At 53.2% G+C, this 21,729-nt stretch overlaps 1 protein-coding gene across 1 annotated transcript in view; it reads left to right on the forward strand.

Moving 5' to 3' along the window:
- The first annotated feature begins 1,594 nt into the window (after positions 1-1,594).
- Positions 1,595-21,729, forward strand: part of ZNF423 (zinc finger protein 423) — a 329,749-nt gene continuing 309,614 nt past the window's right edge. Inside the window, exon 1 of the mRNA XM_039242393.1 lies at positions 1,595-1,699. Coding sequence (XP_039098324.1) covers positions 1,660-1,699 — 40 coding nt within the window. The 5' untranslated portion in view covers positions 1,595-1,659. The remainder of the gene's footprint in view (positions 1,700-21,729) is intronic.

A 21,729-nucleotide genomic window follows, 5' to 3' on the forward strand; every position in this document is an offset into this window, starting at 1 on the left:
TTGACAGCGTGCGTGGGCCCTGTGTCTGTTTCCTCCTCTTGCCCCGGGTGCCGCGGGCGCCCAAGTTGGGGCCCCGCGTGCCGGTGCGGTGCCCGCGCCCGCGCCGTGCCTGCCGCCGCCGCCGCCGCCGCCGCGGTCCGGGTTTTGCGGGCGGCCGGAGCTGTATTTCCAGCGCTGTCCATCGCTCGGTGCTGTTGGCCCTCTCTCCGTCTGATCCGAGCCGGAGCAGTGCGGGGCGCCCCACGGGATCAGAGCGCTCCCCCGCCGGGACTCCGCTCCTCACATCCTCCTGCTGGGACCCGGCTACATTTCCAGCCAAGCCTGGCTTTATTATGTGTCTCTGCAGTGCAGCCCCAGCAGCCGGATCGGGAGGAGGAGAGCCAGCGACCACAAAGAAGACAGGAGCGCAAGGGAGGCTGGCGGGCGGGCCGGCGCCGGCTGGAGCGCGGAGGAGCCGGGGCGCAGCCGCCGCCGCCGCCGCCGCCGCTGCCCGGGAGGACGGGAGCCCGGCCGCCGCCTGCTCGTCCTCCTCCGCCGCCGCGGCCGCCGCCTCCCCCCTCTCCGAGCCCTTGGCCCATGGAGGCAGCTAGCGGGGCCGGCGACTTGGCACCGGCCTGGAGATCGGCTGCGCGCCGCGCGCTGAGCACCGCAGCCCGAGGGCAGGCAGCGGCGGCCCGGCGCACGGGCTGAGCGATGCCCGGGGCACGGGCGCGCCTGCCCGCCGCCGCCTGAGCGCCCCCGCGCGCCCCTTCCTCCTCCGGGGGGCCGGCGCTGGACCGAGCCGAGAGCCAGAGAAGGGGGCGTGAGCCAGGGGCCCCGAGCTGCGGCTTCCGAGCCACTGCAGCCGTTTCGAGTCCCCCCTCCCAAGTAGGCTGAGTTGAGGGACCCCCCCCTCCCCATCCATCATAATCTCCAAACCAGGCGTTTGGGCATTTTTTTAAGCCATTAATATTTATTATTATTATTTTTTTGTGTGCGGCAGGGGCTAATCTGAAGGCTTTTTTTTTTTTTCTTCCGGGGGGTGCTGAGCTTCCGCGCTCCCGACCGCCTCCCGGTCTCCACCCCCCCTGAGACCCCCTCGACTCCAGCCCCGTCCCCCTCCTCAGATGGGTTCATTGTGAGCTCCGCACCGGGCTGCGTGGCCGGACGCCTGCAAACTTTGCACAAAAATCCGGCAAGGGGCGGAGGAGGAGAAGGAGGAGGAGGGTGAGGGTGGCTGTAGGGTGGGGGAGGGAAGGAGGGGGCCGCAGGGGCCGGGGGCCGGCGGGGGGTGGGGAGGAGGAGGGGGGCGGCTTTTTTTTTTTTTTTTTTTTTTTTTTTGCATAACTCGGCTCGGCCGAGTGGCCTCCGGACTCCCCGCGCCGCTGGGACCGCCGCTGGGACCGAGAGCCCCCGGCTGCCGCATTGCAACAGGCAGGGCCCCGGCGCGGCCCCCGGGCCTCCCCCCGCCCCCGAGCGGCCTCGGCCGGCCCGGGCCGTCCCCCCAAGGGAGGCCGCCCCGGACCTGCGATCCGCTCCCCGCAGCCGCCGACCCGGCTGCAAAAAAAAAAGTTTCCGAGAGGCAGGCGGAGGAGAAGGGGGAGAAGGGCAGCCCGGAGCGGCGGGGGGCGGCGGGGGGAGCCGGCCGCGGAGGGCGACGGAGCGCCGGGAGCCCCGGACATGTCCAGGCGGAAGCAGGCGAAGCCGCGCTCGGTGAAAGGTGAGCGAGCGAGGCCCGGCGGAGGCGCGAGCGAGCGAGCGGGGAGGGAGGGAGCGAGGGAGGAGGGACCGGCGAGCAGGCGGGCGGCCGGGGACCCGCGCGAGCGAGCGGAGAGGAGGAGGAGGCGGCGGCGGAGGAGGAGGCGGAGGCGGAGGAGGAGGAAGAGGAGGGGGAGGAGGAAGCCGGGAGCGGGAGGCGGAGGCGGCGGAGGGGGCACGCTGCGGACACCCAACCGCCCAGACCCTCTCCGGGCTCCGCGCCTCCGCCCGCGGCGGGCCCGGGCCCGGGGGCGCCGCCGAGGGGCTCTCGCCGCTCCCTCTTTGCGGGCCCCGGGCCCGCGTGGCCAATCAAGGGGTGCGGGCCTGACTTGGCGGGGATTGCGAATCTCGGCGGCGGCGGCGGCGGCGGCGGCGGCGGGCGGGCGGGCGGCGGGAGGAAGGAAGAGGCGGCGAGGACAGGCGCCCGGGAGGCCGGCAGCCCCGAGGCCGCTCTCGCCGGGTCCCGGGCCTTGCCGCCTTTCCCCGGCCCGCGCCTCGTCCCCCCGGGACGCGGAGGGCGGCGGGCAGAGCTTGCGCGCGCCCTGGGCGCCGCGTCCCCGCCCCGGCCACCGGGCGCCCCCTCCCTGTCCCTTGCCCGGGCCGCGCTCCCGGCCCGGGCCCCCGCACTTCCTGCCTCCTCCACCGAGGCCAACCGGGCCGGGAGCCTCCGCCAGGAGTTCATTGTCTGCGCAGCGCCGGCAGGACGCGGGTCCCCAGGGGAGCGCAGCGGCCGCCGCGCGCGCCCCTTCGTGGAGGGCGCCCGGGACCCAACCACTGGCATTGGGCGTTTCACATCCTCGACACCTAGGCCAGCTTCCTGTGTCGGGTCCCTGGAGCGCACATGTTAGTGAGGATACACAACACACACGCACACACACAAACACCACCCCCCTTCTTTCGTCTCCTTTGCCTTGCTTTCTATTTCCATCAAGGGCCCCCGGCTCTGGTGGGCCCCTGGAGAGCAAAGGCCCTAGGGAGAGGCCGCGCGCAGGCGACGGAGCCCCTCCCCTGCCCTTCTCTCCCCCCTGGCTGGCCTCTCTAGGCCTGCCTGCTGCTTTGTCCCGATTCCAGCGTCTCGGGTGGGTGCCCGACCGGCCCGTCGCGCTGAGAGATGACAGGAGGGACAGGATGAAAGCTGCTAGGTCTCTGGAGCCAGAAGCCCCGAGGCCCTTGTCCTTTCCCAACTCCCCTGATGACCTCTGGCCCGAGCCCAGTTCTGCTCTGAAAAGTTCATTTCCTGCAGGCCTGCGCGGGAAGGCGCTGGGGCCCCGCTCCTTTCCTGCCAGCCTTGCTCCTGGCTGGAAAGACTGGGACTGACTCTGGCAGGGAGGGTCTGAGACACCCGCCATTGCTCTCCTTCTAAAGTCCCAGCAGATTCCAGGGCGCCTGGCTGAGCAGAGACTGTCCCTGTCATCTTAGAAGCAGACCAACTCAGTCCAAACCCCCAGCAAGACAGCTAGCTGGTCCCTTTCCTCTTTTTCCTTGAGAGAAGTTGGTCTTGTTCCCCTTACCAGGGCTGCCATCCCAATCCCAGATAACGTGGCCTGCTGCACAGAATTGGGGATCCAGAGGGTGTTCTGATCCAGGCAAAAGGAACTCAGAAGAGAACCCAGGAAAGGGGACAGGCAAATGGTTGATGCTCATCCTTTTGCTGAATAGAAGGGCTCTGTGGCTTGAAATAATATTTGATTTATTTTCTCTTTCCATGGCTCACTGCTCACTCCTCACTCCTTGAAGAGCCACTTAAGATGGCCTAAAAGAAAATGTTGACTCGGAATCCGCAGTTGGGAAAACAGTTTTATTTAACTCCCAGAGTGGATTTTGAGTTAAATCTATGGATAGGAGCAGGTTTTTCATAAAGCAAGAGCCAAGGCTTACCTACCTCTAACCTCAATCCCTGCCTCCAAACCTCCTTATTTCAGAAGGCCAGACACAGAAAGCAAAGGTAGAGCAATTTGCAGTGAACAGATGGGTGGGTGTTTCAGAGTTGCTCGAAACCTAATTCTAAAATCACTCTGTGTATCTCTGAGAAAGACTCAAGAATTGGTCTCAGCCTTTCATGAAATGAGCCTTGACATGGTTTTTAATGGCTGTCTCTCTCTAAATCTGTATGTGTGTATGTATAGCCGACAATTCAAGCTAATTGGTAGGGAAAGGACAGTGAAGTGGGAAGAACACCAGTGTAGGCATTTTGAGAAGTATTGTAAATATCAACCACACAGCGCCTTTCTGCCCTTGGAGCCTGAGATCCTGTTTCTTCCTGCGGTTCTTTGCGTTTTCCAAAAGCAGCTACAACCCTTGTCTTTCACTGCTTTGCCTTTTATTCAGTTTACTGGGGTGGATAGGATGGAGATGTGGCCACTTATCAAGGGAGGAATTAAGAGAGATGATAATTTGAATAGATAAGAGTTTCAGCAGGTGATGGATTTATTGCCTTTCAAGAACTGCCTCCCCTCCTTTCTCAAGCAATATTCAAAAGTGTGTGCTTGAGTGTGGACAGCTCCGCACCAAGTGTTTAAAATGACGAGGTCCTCACCTTTAAAGATGCTTGAAGGTGCTTCTTAAGGAACAGTGGTGCCTTTTAAATTTTATTTTATTTTATTTTGCCTCCACTGCTGTGTGTCAGGGCTAACGTGGAGGCATTGTGGGCTTCCCCGGCCCGAGCATTCTGCTGTGAAAGTCGCTTGACTGTAATTCGTAATTGATCTCGGAAATGTGAAAGCCCATAGCAGGAAGGAAAGATAGAAATATAACAATTTCTAATGGATGCTCAGAAAGTGTGATTTGAATCCCCGTCATTGCTGCTTTGAAAATCAAACAGGCCTGGGGTGTGGGAAGGGGCTTCTCACTTCCCACTCATCAACACTGTCTTCTTTCTGGAGCCGGGTCAGATGGACCCTCTAGCTGTTTGGCCTTCTTTGGAAAACCCGGCTCCCAGGGAGGACACCGGCAAATAGGGAAGGGGGCCAGGGCACTAGGGTAGGGGGAGAATAGCCTCACTGGCTTTCAAAAGCCTTCTGATTAAAAAGAAAACACCAAAAAACCATGAATGTTATGAAAGTCGTGTTTTCTGACCGATTTTCCCTCCCTACACCATTCTCTCTCTCTTTCTGTCTCCTGGTGGTGTGGTGTGGCAGTTGTGAGATGATTTGTTTCCTTTGATAATTTTGGCCTCATTCTCCGGGCTGTTCTCATCACATCTCACTGATGTTATTTTGGCTGATGGTATCAGGTGACTTGGTAACCTGTCTCCCTTCACCCACACTGCCTCCTCAGATCCACGAAACAGCCTATATATTTATGTATAAAACGAGAATTAATATGTCCTTTTCCCCAGCCGCAGCTTAAAACTTTTGAATAATTTTAATACTGTTGATTTTCTCCATCTAACAACTGCCTGTTAATTACAGTTCTTAATATTAATTAGCACTCAGGCTGTGTCCATGTACCCCCCCCAACATCCAAAACCACCCCCAGTGAATTCTCTGCATTCCCCTCCTTTTCTCTGTCTTCCTTCCCTGCCAGCTCATAGCTCCTCAAAAGTCCATCTTAGAAATTGGTGGTCTAGGGACTTGGGAACAGTGTAGTTCGCCACTGCTTGTGTTTCCATGGAAATAATTGAGATGTAATAAATAGAGGCATTCTGAGGTTACAGGTTTCTTGATTCAGCTGAGACCACATACAAGTGTAAATTGCTGAGATTTGTTTGGCTAAATGTACATGATCTTGTAGGAAGGGCAAAACAAATCTTTTATAGGTTCTTTAGCTTTCTATGTGGATCGGGCAGTGACATTTAATCCTAATATTTAGTCCCCCCCCCATTAAGTCACTGACTCCCAGTGATTGGAAGAGCCTGTCTTACTCTAGAAAACATCCCTTATGTCTAGTAATTGCTATTTAGATTCTTACACCTGTTTCCTTGCAAAAACTTAATAAGCGATAAAATAAGATAACTGTATTATGCCTCTGGCAGGAGGACCCTGCTAAACGTTTAACCATAAGGTGCCCAGCAGTGCATTAATAACCAAAGGTGCAAAACGCCGGTGACTTTACAGTCATAAAGTAACTTAGTAGAACCAGCCAGCCCTGGCGCTGCTGTGGCACGCTACAGTGTGTTAGCCGAGGAGGAGGATGAGGGAGAAACGAGAGAGAAGAACCCGAAGTGCAGCATCTTTGAGCATAGTGTCGCTAGCTGCAGACCAAAGGGGGATCTGGTTCAATCTAATAGAAAGTTGCAATAATCGCTATATCGGTAGCCAACTCTTAAGCTGGTGGCTGTGGAATTCTTCCCCTGATGTAGGATTTAATAGTCTGGCAATTAGATGCATTGATTTCTCTTAACTGTTCATTTGGATGTGTAAACGAAGGGAACCCGCCACTGAGGCTGATTGTACAGATGTGCTTGCTGCCTGGCTCTTGGAAAAAGGCTGATGTAGGTGGTGGCAGCGGCATAGGATTGTTCGGCGCGGGTTTGAGGCCAGTTCCCTCTTTAAAATTTCTGCTCGTAAAGTGAATAGCACCTGTTGTTCAGATACTGTTTAAAAATAAACAATTAAAAAATGAACTGAAATCTGTTTCTGTTTTGTCTGAAAAGTAAAACCTCTTTCCTGCTGCAGATGCTTAGAGAGGAGCATCTCTGTCTTTGAGGGCCTGGACTCCCATATTTTTGGCAGATGGTCTGTTAAGTACCGGAGGAGAAAAGTCACAGGACACCTTGGCTCTGAGTTCCAAAGGGACCCCCTTCGGAAGATGAGTGGGTTGTCTCCCCCTCCTCCTTAGCAATAGTCTGGGGCCTGCTACCAGTGGATCCATCACACCCCAAAGAGGTATGGGGAGGAAGAGGTGTGGGGAGGCGGCATCTTGGACCCCTTGCACTCTGCCGGGTGTTTTGGAGAGTGTGCAGATGATGAACTCTCACAAACACGAGCACCTCTTAACCTCCCTGCTCCTGGATCTGCAGGCTTCTGTAAGTGGCACCGACTTTTGACACGCACTCATCAGAAACTCTTGTTGGTAAGCAAGCAGAAGGTGCTTAGTTTTCCTGAATACCTCCCCAACTCCAACCATCACCCCTACCCCAACCAACCGTAGTTTTTTTTTTTTTTTTTTTTTTTAATGAAACTGAATGTGTAGATTCAGTTAACCCTTTGGTTGAGGTTAAAATGGATGGATTTACCTTTCCTTACCTTGTCTATGGTACCCTGGTGTTTGCAAAAAATATTATCTTCATGTCTTGAAAACGCTTGCCATAGATAACATGGCTTCTATCTGTGGGTCTAGGGTAACTGCAAAAGAATAATACCTTGAAGACTGTTAGTGGGCACCCCATTGCTGTGGGTAGCCAGAGAAAACTTGGATTGGCGAAACTGACAATTTCTGCAGATTCCTCTCCGCTTGTAAGGGCATCTTGTGCACGTTAGTAGGGAATCAGAGTAGTTCTGCACCCAAAATGGACTAATTAAGCCTGGATCAGTCATATCCCATTTGAAGTTCCCAGCGCTGTCAGCTCCCTCTGCCTACTGTGGGAGGGAGGGTGTAGTAGAGTGGGTGCAGTGCTGGTGGAAAGTTTTGATTCATAGCTTACCTGACAGGATCGGTTGCAGCCGACTGATTGGGGTTGTACACTCAGTAAATAAAAATACTTTACCTCTTTTAAGGAGCGCCAATTAGCTGATTGCTCTGTGTGGCTGTCTTTAGGAGAGTGCTGTTTTACCTATCTTCTTGTACAAAGGTTTGATTTTTAATGTCTTGTGAAAAGGATTCTCTTTGTCTTGATTGATGTCAGGAATAAAAGCATGATGGTAATATCCCTTTGAAAGCTATTGTATTGTCAGCCCTGGCTGACAGCGGGAGGGCCTCCCAGCGTTATAGATTAGTGCTGTGAAAACACTGACATTTTCTTTGTTACGTTGCTGTTGTTCTACTTGCAAAGTCAATTACACAATGTTGGAGCTCAGTTACCGAGTTGACTTTGGAAGTAGCAGCGGCTTTCATTCTCTTCTTAAAGATATAATTTTCCTTTGTTGTTGTTTTGTTTTCTTTCTTTCTTTCTTTCTTTCTTTCTTTCTTTCTTTCTTTCTTTCTTTTTCTTTCTTTCTTTCTTTCTTTCAACCTGCCTCCCTCTGGTTAATACCCCCCCTGCCCCCCCCAGGAGTTTGAATATGTTCGCTAGGCAAACACACGCTTGTTTTCAATAGTGACAAGTCAGATTCAAAGATTGCCACGTCATTATCTCCGAATTCTTCTGCTCATTCACATTTCAGTGGCTTCTTATTGATATAGTGACGACAGCAGCCAAGATACATAAAAAACCCATCAAATGAGATTACAGTGTTGATAATATCTTACCAAGTGGGTTGTTCTTTGGATTTGGGGTTCTTGAGATTGGCAAATTCAGAGTTTTCTTTTTTTTTTTTTCCTGTAGACTCTGACCCGGGCTGAACCAGGTTCCTGGGTTGATGGGACCCCAGTAAATAGGTTTTTTTGTTGTTGTTTTTGTTTTTTGTTATAGAAGATTCATAAGTATTCCGATCTCGGAGGCTGGAGCTGTTGAGTTTTGGGCTTAGAATCCCGGATGACATTACGGCAGGTGGAAGGGGTCTCATAAGAGAATCATGTCACCCGTCACTCCCCCATTGAAGATGGCAGCCTGGAATTATAAAGTGGTCTAAGTGTGCCTTTGCTGGGCGCCCCTGGACTCCGGAGTGATTTGCATTCCCATGTAAGTGCATGAAAGGGAAGCAAGAATTGAACTGTCCGAAGCTGGAAGTGGTCAGGGCGGATGTTTTTATTCATCCTCTCCCTTCCCCTCCACCCTAGCCCTGACTTCTCCAGAAAGAGAAGAACCTCTAACTTCCTTAGTTCTCTGAGCCTGTCCCAAAGAGGCCATTCCCTGAGAATGGCCGAGAACGTTCCCTGAGAATGGCCGAGAACGGCTGGGGGCCTAGGAGGCTGCGGGCTCCAGATGACAGGGACCCATTAGGAAACTCCGTCCGAGGACACTAATTGTGGGCCCCCGAAGTTATTATTATGAACCACCAGACAAGAGCCTGTGCTCGCCAGCAATTTGTCAGGACTAATTTTGTTTTTCTCCAATAATTGAAAATTAATGTCTTGAAGTGAAAGCAGATGTTCATGCCATCTTCTGAATTGGGATATAAAATGGGGCTCTGTAGATGGGCTCACTAATTTAACAGCAATTTTCCTTACAGCTAATGGGGGTGCTGGGTCTGCCGTCACCTGAAGGATGGGGTGAGGGGATGAGGGAGAAAGCTCGAGCCCACTTGTGCAAATTCTGCTGTCTGAGGTGCATGGGGCCAAGCCCAGGGAAGGAAGGCGTGGTGGGTGCACTCAATTTGTAGGGAGAAACTTGGATTCTTCATTGCTTTGAATACTCCTTTGCACAAGAAGTATTTATTGAAGTAATTCATGGCATTCTGCTGGGAAAGGTAAGGGGAACCTTGATGTGGGGAGAGTGTGGATTCCTACAGATGAGTGGATACTCCGCTGTGTGCTCTTACCTCCCCCTAGTGAAAAGCTGATGAAAATTGCATTTCCAGGGTGCCTGCCTGGCTCCGTCAGAAGACTATGCGACTCTGATCTCTGGGTCGTGAGTTCGAGCCCCACGTTGGGTGTAGAGATTACTTAAATTAAAGATGCAAAAAAAATTGCATGTCCCCGGGCCCGGGTGCGAGAGATGCTCACTCTGCTGGTCTGGGCGGGGGGGTAGGGGCCAGAACCCTTCATGGTTTTTTTTTTCACTTTAAAAAATTTGAGGTGACATCTACATAACCTAAAACCTACCATCTTAACCATTTGTGGGGCTACGGATCGGTGGCATTCCTGTGTTCACATTGTTTTGCAGCCATCCCCATCATGATCTCTTCATTTTCAGAGAGCACCCAGGGGGTGGTGGGTTAGGGGTCTCAGCCCACCACCCTTGGAGGAAGTCACCCAGTTCAAGGCCTCTATTTCCAGGGTAGACATGAGAAGCAGGCTCAGAAGGTGGAGGGACTCTGGAGAGCTGGCGGTGTCTTTCCTTGCTCTGGTGTGAGAAGTGAGATTGGCGTGCCCAGAGGAGGGGAGGGCACTGGATGGGCAACCTTATCAGGGCCGGGGGGAGGGGGGCGGCCAGTAGCTGAGTGATCTGGTGAACACTGTCAGGACATTTGTTCTCTCTCCTTGGGGACACCATTCATTTGGGCCTGGGTGGCTGTGAGCTTGCCCAGTGACCCTGGTGGGGCGGATCCGGCCAGAACCCAGACAGCACCCCCTAGCGCCCCCAGCTCTGCACCCTTCAGGCCTGTTTGTGATGAGGAGAGGGAGGGACAGCTGTTGCAGAAGGGCCGCCTCCTTGCCTTCCTTTCCAGTCCCAGAGTGCCGGCCACCTCCGCAGGTCTGGGCACTGCTGACGCTTACACTGCCCTCCTCCTCCTTGGAGGTGCCAGGCACCTTTCTCTCTCCCCTGGTTTTCTCTGTAATTGAAATTTGCCCTTTCATTACCTGGGCATGAATTATTTTTTTGCAACGTTGTCATTGCCTATCCTGCTGTGAGGTTTATCTCTTCTGTTGATCCTAATTAAATAAAACATACTGTTCACCTGACTCCTGTTGCACTGAATTTTACCTGCCTGAAGGCAGAGTGATGGCCATCTGGGCTTGGTTAGGGAGCAGGGCATGGCTGGAGGAGAGGGGGCTGGGCGGTAGCGGCTGCTGCGTCCAGGCTGGGTGGGACCCTCTCGTCTGGGGGGCTGCAGGACTTTGCAGCCACAAGCAACACACGGCAAATTTCTGGTCCCTGAACCAGGGATACGGCTTTGTCCTTAGCCCCCTGAGGCTGTGGGTCTGAACCTGGGGAGAGGAGAGACAATCACCAGGGCTAGGGAGTCCTCAGGGAGAGGGTGAGGGAGGAGAGTGGGCTCCCAGAGGAGGGGAGATGGGAAGAGGGGGCAGAGGCTGCAGAGTGCTGGCTTCTCTGGGGAGCAGTGAGCAGCGCACATGATCTCGGTGCCCAGGACAGTTCGGTAGATGCCCTGTGTCCTTCAGGAAGCGAGCGGCCAGCCATGGCCTGGCACGCATGTTGGGAAGATGCAGACTTGCACTCTTTTTGCCTTTGAACTTCTCAGAATCCTGCCAATCCCAGGTCAGAGGTCTCTTCATTCAGATCTCTTTGGGTGTGTTTGCGGCATCCTTAGTTTCATCGAGTCTGGATTTGCACACTTCCATTCTTTGGGAGCTCACTACCTATGTGCATTTTTAGCTTGAGGTTCATATGTTCTTCTTTCCATTAAAGTGCAATCTGCCTCCACAGTGTAGGTGTTTTGGTCCCGGTTCTGTGTCCTGGGGCCTTGGGGAGTAACTCAGTTCCCCAGTTCCCAGAGCAGCCCTACTGAGAATTGGCAAAGGCTGCCCTGCCCCACTCACTCAGGGGCAGGAAATCATGTATGGGATGTGCGGTCAGCCTGGTGGGCTTCCAGGACCCCATACTCGTTGGTAGATGGTGTTGACCTGAGCTTCTGGGTCCTTGTGTTTACACAGGGTTTCTTAAGTGAGTGGATGTGCAGACGTTCAGGGAATAAGTGAATGTGTGGGCAAGTGAATGAGTGAATAGTAAGCAAATGTCTCCTAGATGGAGTGAGTGGGGGATCTGACTGGGGCTCCCTCCCCCGCCGCCATCTTTGGTGGGCTCTCCTGCCCCCTCCTGCTCCCCCCGCCTTAGGGGTCAGGAAGTGAGAGATACTCCATCCCTGAGGACTTGGAACCCTCCTGCCGCTTTCCGTGGGGGGATGGCTTGTGTCTCTTCTCCCCTTCCATCCTCACCCACACGGAGGGTGCAGCTCGCAGCTCTCTATGGTGAGATTACAGCTACTGGTGACCCAAGGCTTGGTGCCAAACATTATGGTAGATTGTAAAACATCATTTTTAAATGATAAAAGCAACAGGAGACTTTCATACCAAATTCTAACTAAAAATTCTAAACACATTTGAATACTAATACTAAATAAAACAACTTTTCACTGAATAAATTCCCCATCTCACGCTCCCCTTGTCCCTTCCTGCCCCAGGGGGCTTCAGCCTGGACGTTTTTGAGCCGGCTCAGTGCTGACCAAGCCTGTGCAGCCCAGCTTTTATTAAGTGGCCTCTGGACCTTCCTCATCTTTCATGGACCTGTTGCCCTTGAATAGCACTAGGAGTGAGGGATGGAGTTGGGGGAAGTTTGCGGGAAGGAGAAGACGGGATGTGTTTGTAAGGGAACCTGGCAATTAAGTACAACTCAGAATGAAAAAGAAAGACCCCTTCTGGCTCAAGGCCTGGGTCAAGTTTGATTTATTTCTCTCTGGGGCTGTGGGGGTTGTGGGCTGGAGGAAACATGCTCTGTGATCTTGGGCAGGACAGCTCCCTCTATGGGCCTCAGTTTCCCTGTCTGTGAAATGGGACAGAACTGGTTGGATCAGCTACTTGTCTTCACTGGTTTAGGATTTTAATTCCTGGAACATAAGAAGGGGAAAACACAAGAAGCTTTGGTTTTAAAATAATATAGGCTAGGAGTGCTTGGGTGGCTCAGTCGGCAGCGTCTGACTCTTGATTTGGGCTCGGGTCACGATCTCAGCGTTCGTGGGTTCGAACCACACATCGGGCTCTGCACTGACAGCGCGGAGTCCGCTTGGGATTCTCTCTCTTCCCTTCTCTCCGCCCCTCCTCTGCTCACACACTGTCTCTCAAAATAAATAAATAAACTTAAAAAAAAAATACAGGCTAGGACTCCTGGCTGGCATAGTGGGTAGAGCATACAAGTCTTTCTTTTTTTTTTTTTTTTTAATTTTTTTTATTTATTTCTAGGAGAGAGAGAGAGAGAGAGAGACAGCGTGAGCAGGGGAGGGTCAGAGAGAGAGGGAGACACAGACTCTGAAATAGGCTCCAGGCTCTGAGCTGGCAGTCAGCACAGAGCCCGACGCGGGACTCAAACCCACAAACCACGAGATCATGACCTAAGCGAAAGTTGGACGCTTAACCAACTAAGCCACCCAGGCGCCCCTAGCATATAAGTCTTAATCTCCCAGTTGTGAGTTTGAGCCCCAGGTTGGGGGTAGAGTTTACTTAAAAAAACAACAACAACAAATAAAAAGTACTAAAAGATAATAATACAGGCTAGAAAGATGTTGTTAGGTCTTTTCCAGTTACTCTGCAAAGTGACCAATCCACAGAGTGAAAAGTCTGAAGAGGCAGCTCTAGGGAGTCCTGCACAGGGCAGTTGGGTCCTTCCTTGCTCCTGTGCCCTTTTGAGCGAAAAATCAGGTGAGAGAAGCGTCAGGGCTTGACTGTGATGTTGTTGTCTTTCCAGGTGTCTGAGAGTTCAGCTCGCGGTCTCCTTGGCTTTTTTGGCTCCAGGGGATCTCAGTTCTGCAGCGGCACAGACAGGCACAGAGCTACCTTGCCCAGAGTCACACGGCTGGAGGTAGCAAACCCGAGTCAATAACCATTACCTTTATTTATAACTGCCCAATGGGCCAAAAAGACAGCAGGGAAGCTCCTGCTTTCTCCTGGGGCTGGAGAAGCCCCCGGACTCTGGGCTTGGGGAGGGGCCAGGAGTGAAGGTACAGGGGCTCTGTCCCGCTCCCCACCGGCCTGTGTGACCTGCCTTTTCCCGTATCTCTAGTCCCATCTTAAAAAGATTTACACATCTTAAAAAAAATAATTTAATGCCTTTCTTCCCCAGAGGTAAAGCACTGTCCTCTACAGTTATCTTTTTTCCCAGACCTTTTTTGGTGGTGCATTTACTCAAAAACATATGCCTAGATATCCATAGGTACATACTTTTAACCCTAGATAGTATCATGTACTGCTTGGCTCTACTTTCTGTTATGTGCTATTTTCAAGTAGCAGGGAGTTTCCAATCTTGGTGGCACATCAATATCATCTTAGGCACATCAAGGAAGAACATTGCCTGGGCCCTACTATCTTATTACGGACCAAATAATTCAGTCTTTGAGGATGGAGCCCTAGGTCAATTTTTTTCCTTTTTCCTTCCTTCCTTCCTCCTCCGTACCTCCCTTCCTTTCCTTCCTCTCTCTTTTTTATTTTATTTTTATTTATTTTAATTAAAAACTTTTTTAATGTTTATTTTTGAGAGAGAGAAAGAGAGGACAAGCAAGGGAGGGGCAGAGAGAGAGGGAGACACGGAATCTGAAGCAGGCTCCAGGCTCTGAGCCATCAGCACAGAGCCCAATGCGGAGCTGGAACCCACGAGCTGCGAGATCATGGCCTGAGCCGAAGTTGAATACTTAACCAACTGAGCCACCCGGGCGCCCTTATTTTATTTTTTAAAATGTTTAATTACTCATTTCGAGAGAGAGAAAGAAAGCCTGCATGTGCGCACACAGTGGGGAAGGGCAGAGAGAGAGCGGTGGAGAGTGAGTCCCAAGCAGTCTCAGCGTTTCTTGAATTCATGACCTCAGCTGAAATCACGAGTCAGACGCTTCACTGACTGAGCCACTGGGCGCCCCTCTTTCTTTATGAAAGCTACCTGGGGGAGTATGAGTGTACAGCTGGGGTTAAGAACCATCCGTCTAGGAAAGAACCTCATGTTTGCATCGTAGATCTACTCCACTTCAGCAGCCTTCATTCTATAGAATGGATACACCACACTCCATATCTACAGTTCTCTTTGATGGACATTTAGTTGTTTTCCAGTTTTTCACTGTTAAAAACAATGATGCAGAGAGACTTCTCATTTATAAATCTTTGTGTTTTTAGATTCCTAGAAGTGGAATTGTTAGGTCAAAGTATAGTCACTTGAAAAATATGATAGATATTTGCACATCACTCTCCACAAAGGGTGTACCAGTTTATCCTTCAGTAAGTGTGTAAATGTAGGTTTCTCCTAATCCTGGCGCACATGCTGATGTGTTCCTTTTTTTCTCCTCCTCTTAGTCTTCCTCCTCCTTCTCCTTCATCTTCTTCTTCTTTCCCCCCTTTCTCTTTTTGCCAGTCTTCTAGGCAAGAAATAGCTTGTCTTTACGTATAGGAGGGTTAGGAGGAACTTAACGGAGGAACAAGGGGGAGAAGAAGGGGGAAATGGTGGGGGAAAGGGAGAGAGGCAAACCATGAGAGACTCTTGAATGCTGACAAAAACTGAGGACTGATGGATGTGGGGGGGAGGGGGGAGAGGGGCATGGAGGAGGGCACTTGTGGGGATGAGCACTGGGTGTTATGTGGAAACTAATTTGACAATAAACTATTTGTAAAAAAAAAAAAAGAAATAGCTTGTCTTTTAATTTGTATTCCCCTGATTACTAGCCAGATTGACCATTTTCCTATGTTTATAGACTGTTTTTATTTATTCTTCAGGAAGGGGCACTACACTGAATGTGCAGCTTGGAGGTTTGGGCATTTCTTTCCCTTAGTCCTTTAGTCATGTCTCTCCTTCCTTCCAACCATCCATCCATTATCTATCTGTCATCTGTCCATCCATCACCCCTCCATCATCCATCCATCCATCCATCCATTCATCCACCAATCCATTCGTCTGTTTTATTCATCATCTACCCATCATCCATTCATCATCCACCCAATCATTCATTCATTCATCTGTCATCCGTCCTTCCCTTCCCTACCCTTCTATGTAAATCCCGAGTATTTTATCCAGGTGAGACACTTGCACTGTTCCAGGGAGGATGCAGAGATGAACCAAATGGAGGCCATGCCGTCAGGGAGGCCAGGTTCACAGTCTGGAGAGGATATAAGACTCTAACCACAGGACTAGATAGAGCAGCCCAAGATAGAGGTGAGAGTTGAGGGCTAAGCGAGGTTGGAGGGATTCCCTTTTTTTTTTTTTTTAAAGCAATTTCTGTACCCAGTGTAGGGCTTGAACTCATCACCCTGAGATCAAGAGTCACATGCTCTACTAACTGAGCCAGCCAGGTACTCTTGAAGGGATTCTTTTTGATAGATGGAATCAGGCAAGGTATGGAAGAGGGGTAAGTGTTTGATTTGGACCCAGAAGGATGGAAAGACAAGACCAAGAACAGCTAACATTTAATGAACACTCCTTGTATGCAGGCACTGGGCAATGTACTGTATAGGCAATATCTCATTTATTCTGGACACTCAGTTCTGACTACTCACGAGGGAGCCTCAGGTTTTCTTTTTCATGAGCAATAATGGATCTCAGAGAATCCTCAGCTGAGCTCCTTTCTCATGTGAATGATCAGATTTTCCCAGAAAGGGCAAGTCATATGTCCAAGGTCATACAATGACCTTGTAGCAGAATTATGCCTGAGGGCAGGGCACGGATGGGGATCAACCTTGCTGCTGCCTCTGTTCCAGAGCAGAGCCTGCCTGGGACCCTCCAGCTTCTGGGGCATAGGGGGTTTCTTAACAAGTTGTACCTGGGCTCATACCCTTATTCCACCCACATCCTCTCCATGTTATCAGTAAGCTTCAGCTTCATTTTCTGTGAAATGGGGGCTCCACTCCCACCAGAGGTCTATGGGTGAAATCTCTGGAGCGGCGAGGAAGGGCTTTGTCAAACCGAAATGGCCATCCGGAGGGTTGGAGTGGGAGGCGTACCCAGGGCACCTAACTTTGTCTTTCTCTCCCGCCTGTACGTTTGTGCTGGAGAAAGCAGTGCCAGAGAAAATGGGTGGGGAAGAACGTAGCTTTTAGTCTGTCACCTGCTGGGGTGACCCTACCCTCTGGGAAGTGCCAGGTTGTGCATGAGGCTCTCCACCCCTCATGTCCTCTCCTCCGCACCAAGGACAGTTGCTTTTCTTAGGGACACACTGGCCAGGCACAGGAAAGGGGACTGTGTGGAACGCGTATGCCCCAGAATGGTGTACCTGTGTGTATATGACTGTGTGCCTGTTTGTATGTATGCATGTGTGTGTCTGTGTGCATGTGTCTACTGGCTCGAGTTGTCTGTGTGGGTACATGTATGTACATGTGTGCATGTAGGAAGCACGAGTGCCAACTTCCCAGGAGAAGAGACTCTTGTCATTGCTTGCTTAGTACAGGGGCAGAGAAAATACACACGAGTGGTAGACCTTACTCATGAATTTACTTTATAGCCGTTTGTTTGAATATTTTTGGAGCAGCTACTATGTGCCAAGCACTATACTCGACTTGACCTCACAAAACAAAAGAGGCAAGTCCTTTTGTCTTTCTAAGATTCAGTTTACCATCTGTAAAGTCATGGTTGTGACGGTGGAAAGTGAGTTTATATTGATGTTTCCCGAAATGTATTCCAGGATTTGGTTGATGTTCTACCAAAAGAATAAAAAAAAAAAATCTTTTCTGCGGCCAAACACATTTGGCAACACTGCATTAAACAGAATTAAGTTTTAAAAACTTTCAGGGCTTTTCAGAGCCTTTAAAATGCTAATGTGGGACTCTCAGAGATGTTAACAGTTTCTGGTTTCCAAACTTATTTGATCACGAGTCATGGTATCCTTGTATCCGGGTACAGTGTGGGTTTCTAGGCTTTTAACAGCTACTACCATTATCTGTTTGTTCGTCCATTCATTTGTTCACTTACTCATCTCAGACATGTTTAGTGAGCACCTACTATGTGCCAGGCACTGTTCAAGGTGCTGAGGCCACCTTGGACGGACAAAGGCCTATTATAGTGGGAGTGAAGTGCCATCCACAAGTACACAAGTCAGTAACATAATTTCTGGGAAACAAAGCAGATCCTGGGATAGGCAGGGATGGGGGAAGCTGTCCAGACAGGGCCATCTGGGAAGTGACACTTGAGCCCAGGGTGATGGGGAGGGGGCATGAGGGGAGCTGGGGACTGGAAGCCTTTGTGTTTGGTGCTTTGAAGGGGTTGGGGCATGCGGGAGATAGGGGTCCTTTCCTGGGTCTCCAGCTCCCGCCCTGGGAGGATCCACCACTGGCCCGGTGTGGGGTTTCTCTGGCATAGCCCAGGCCGGAGACACAGGCTTCTCTGGGTGAGGAGTCAGTTTGATGGGGCAAGGGAGGTTTCTGGATCCCAACCTTGCCCTAGGAGCCTCAGTGGCGCTCTCCTGCTCCCCAGACCCCGCAGTCCTGTCTCCCTGTTAGCTTGTGCAAGTTAGGTGGAGGGCTCAGGGATGGTTCCTCCCTGGGCAGCCGGCTCTGAGCACCAGCCGCAGAGCCCCTGCCTGTGTCCGTCACTGCCATGTCCCCAGTGCCTGGCACTGGACCTACATTCCCACCCCCCCATCTGACAGATGGGAAAATGAGGCCAGGAGGCTCCCACAACCCATTCCCTCAGAGGCCCAGCCCAGAATCCAACCCTTTTCTGAGCCAGGGCTGTGACCCGAGGCTGGTGGGATGGGGAGAGCAGAGATTTCCCGGAGCAGAGGTGGGATTTGGGGGCCTCTGGGGCCCTCCTGGGGTCAGTCTACGGAGCTGCCCGCGGTGATGTGGGCCCAGGTAGCCGGGATGAAGGGGGGGCACGGAGAAGCGGTGGCGCCGGGAGAGGAGGTCCGGGCGGTTGGAGGGGGAGGACGAAGGGGAGGGGGTTGGGGGGCGGGGCCTGCGGGCCCGGCCCGGCGCTTGGGAACGCCGCCTCTCCCGCGGGGGCGCCCCCGGGACCCCTTTGAGGCGGCAGTCCTGGGAACGCGTCGGGCCGGCCCCCGCCCGGGAGGGCTCCATGGCTGCGGCGCAATAACTCAGGCCCGGGTTTGGGCACAAAGCGGCCGCGGCGGGGGACCGGCTGGGAAGGCGCGGGCTGCGGCGCTCGCTCGCGCTGCCCCGAGGGGGGCCCAGGCTTGTTCTGCACCGCGGGCCGCCCCCGCCCGCCCGCCCCTCCGAGTCTGGGGCTGGCGGGGCCCAGCCGGCGCCCCCAGGACTCCTGAGCCCCAGGCCCGGGGCGGGGGCGGGGCGGGCGGGAGGCGGCGGCGCCTAGCCCGCAGCTGGCGGCCAGCCGGTGGGTGGGCTGCCGGGCTTCGCTGGCCAGATGTGCCCCTGGGGGGCCCTCTGGGGACTGCAGCAGTGATTGGCCCTTAGCTCTGGGGCGGGACTCTGACCTCGGCTTGGGTCGTCCGTGAGTGTATAATAAAAAGTAAGTGTCACCGATTGCTTCGGAGCACCTCACACTCATTAATTCATTTTCGCGCCCCAGCAACCCTCTGAGGTAGGTACTGTGATTATCCCGTTTTACAGAGGAGGAAACTGAGGCACAGGGTGGCGAATTAAATTGTCCAGTGGCCCACAGCTAGGACTAGACCAGAACTGAACGCAGGTACTCTGGCTACATGGGGCCCAGGTGTGTGTGTAAGGGGTATACCGCCCGGAATGCAATTTTAAGTGCATTTATGATCAAGACATTACAGACGGAAGATTGGCAAACAGAGGTGAGTAATGATTCTTGCGTTTGCCACTTTAAAATTCACTCATTCACTGACTAGATGGATACTTCTTGACTTCATTCATTCAGTGGATGTGTACTTTTTTTTAAATTTTAGAGAGAGTGATAGCTGGGGAGAAAGGCAGAAGGAGAGAGAATCCCAAGCAGACTCTGCACGGAGCTGGATGTGGTTTTCGAACCCATGACCCTCGGATGATGTGAGCTGAAGTCGAGTCAATGCTCATCCGACTGACTGAGCCCCTCAGGTGCCACCGATGGGTACTTCTGAGTCTGTGCTGGGTCTTAGGCTATAGCTGGGTGCACTGTGATGAGTGAAAAGGGCTGGGTCCCTGCCTTCAGGGAGCTTACAGTTTAGTTGGGGGCAGGTAATGAGGATGACAGTAAAGTGGAAAGATTGACACCAGTAAGTGTCAAATATTTCTCTGGAGAGACTGCTCTGGCTTGTGGGCCTTGGATAGCATTATCCTGGGAGGGCATTTTAAAGGAGGGGAAGTGTCAGCTGGCCGGGAAGGTAGGGGGACGGACTACAGGAAACTGCAGAAAGGGTGGCTGGTGCCCTTTGGCTCTGAACTCATTCCCAGGGCATCCACCCCCTGCCTTGGGCCCAGCCCTGTGCTGGGAGGAGGGAGAAGGAAAGTCCATGAGGACCTGAAGGGACAGAATCAGGGGAATTTAGTGTATGAGTGCCCGCAGGCGCAGTGGGCTTTCCTGGAGGGGTGAGAACGTAGGTGAAGAGGAGGCAAGGAGGGTAGTGAAGGAGGTTGTTAGGTTTGGGATGACCTGCTGGTCCCTTCTAGAGAGTGCCCAGGACTGGCCCCTGTGCCTAGAGCACGAATATCCCCAAAGTTTGCACAACCTCTGAGCATCACCTGGTCCCACAGCTTATCACAGGCAGCTCCAAGTAGCCAGGGAGTAGGTTGGACAGGGCCCCCTCATTAGCCAGATGAGGAAGGGGGGTCCAGATGCACACAGCGCATGTGTAGCACAGCCGGTGTCCAGTCAGCAACCAGGCTGCCCATCTCCAAGGCCTCGTGTCGCATGGACAGGGGTCCCAGCCCCCAGGCCCTGGCTCACTGGAGTCGGGGGCCTACTCTGCGCACCCCTGGGGTTGGAGGTGGAGGGGAGATGGGGTCACTCCATTGCTGTTAGCGGTGTCCCTGAGCCTCCCCTGTTCCCACCACCTGCAACCAGGACAGTGAGAGAACAGCTGTCCTCTGTGCCCGCTGCCTCCACAGTTCAGTCTGGGTTGGGTGTCTGAATGCGCTTTATTCTGAGTTTCCTCTTTTCAATGCCTCAGACTCCCCATTGCTTAGGCTCCCCAGGGCCGTGCGAGGCCTGTCCTGGGTTCTGAGTTTGAGTGCAGGCTTCCTCTCAGACATATGGGCTGAGGCTGGGCCTGTCCACAGACGTCTCGGTGCATCATGTCTTGCCTAAGTTTTGTTAGGAGAGTTCCGCGTCCGCGCTTCCCTGTGGAGACAGGTGTGGCTTGGGCCACAGGGGCAGTGGGAAGGGATAAGGCTTTTTATTGATCATTTTTATTGGGCTGACCATGTGCCCAGGGCACGCTGAATTAATTTTCTCACTGATGCCCTCAACAGCCCTGTGAGGTTGCTACCATTACGTTTGCTGTCCTGAAGGTGAGGAAATTTGGAAAGTCAGCCTGAAACCCAAAGTCACATGTCACAGCCAGGCTGCCTGACACCGTGGTGCCTGCCTGAGTCACTCCCAGGGCCACCTTCTCCCAGCCTGGTGAGGGGGAACACACATCGGGCTGGGAGACAGACCCATAAACAGTTATGAACTCTGAGGCTGGTAACACCACGTTCCCCTGAGGACGTAGCTGGTGGCCAAATTCACACCCCTTTACCCTCCCCCCTTCCTGCCTGTCTGGGCCTGCCCCTCAAGTTCACATGGGGGAGAAGCAGCTTGGACAGGTGGTGGGGGTGGGGGGATGAGGCCAGGTCCCTGTGACATTTGGGGTGGACAGTGGACAGGACTGGACCTGCGTCCCTGTGTCCTAGGAGCTTCATGCCCGGCCTGGCCTGCTCCTCTTTTCTGCCTGGTGGGAAGGGGAGGCGCTTGCTTGCGGCATTCAGGTGGCAAGTCTTCCCTTCTGTGCTCCTACCCCCAACCAGGCCCCAAGAGTCCAGCCGGTGTGGCCCAGGAATCTTGGATGTGCTGGCTGGGGGTGGGTGGCCTTGCTGAGGGACTCTGAGATTTAAAGGTCTCTGGGTCTCTGTTTCTCCTCAGACTGCCCCGTGGGCCCAAGGTCTGGCTTCTGGGCCTGTGGTTCCTCCCCCTCAGCGTTTCCCCCGAGCTTGAGTTTGAACCCGAGGGTACAGGGCCCCCTCGGGCCAGGTTTCCAGGCTGCCCCTCAGCTGGTACCCATCCTGGCTGAGAGGCCTGGGAGCAGGCCTTCCTGCTCTCCTTCCTCCTCACATCTCTCTCCCTGGGCACCGACCCTCTTCATTCCCTGCCCTCCACCCCCTCCTGCGCCCGCTTCCTGGAACCCAAGGACCCTGGAGGTTTCTGGACCATATCGAGTTGCCTGGGTGGTTGTTTCCTTTTTTTTTTTTTGGGCCACGCAGGGTGGGGGAGCTGGGAGAGAAGCCGATAATTGGGCCAGGGCCAGCCAGGGGTGG

This window comes from Hyaena hyaena, unplaced genomic scaffold (assembly GCF_003009895.1).
Source record: "Hyaena hyaena isolate Hyena2069 unplaced genomic scaffold, ASM300989v1 scaffold_7, whole genome shotgun sequence".
Taxonomy (NCBI): domain Eukaryota; kingdom Metazoa; phylum Chordata; class Mammalia; order Carnivora; family Hyaenidae; genus Hyaena; species Hyaena hyaena.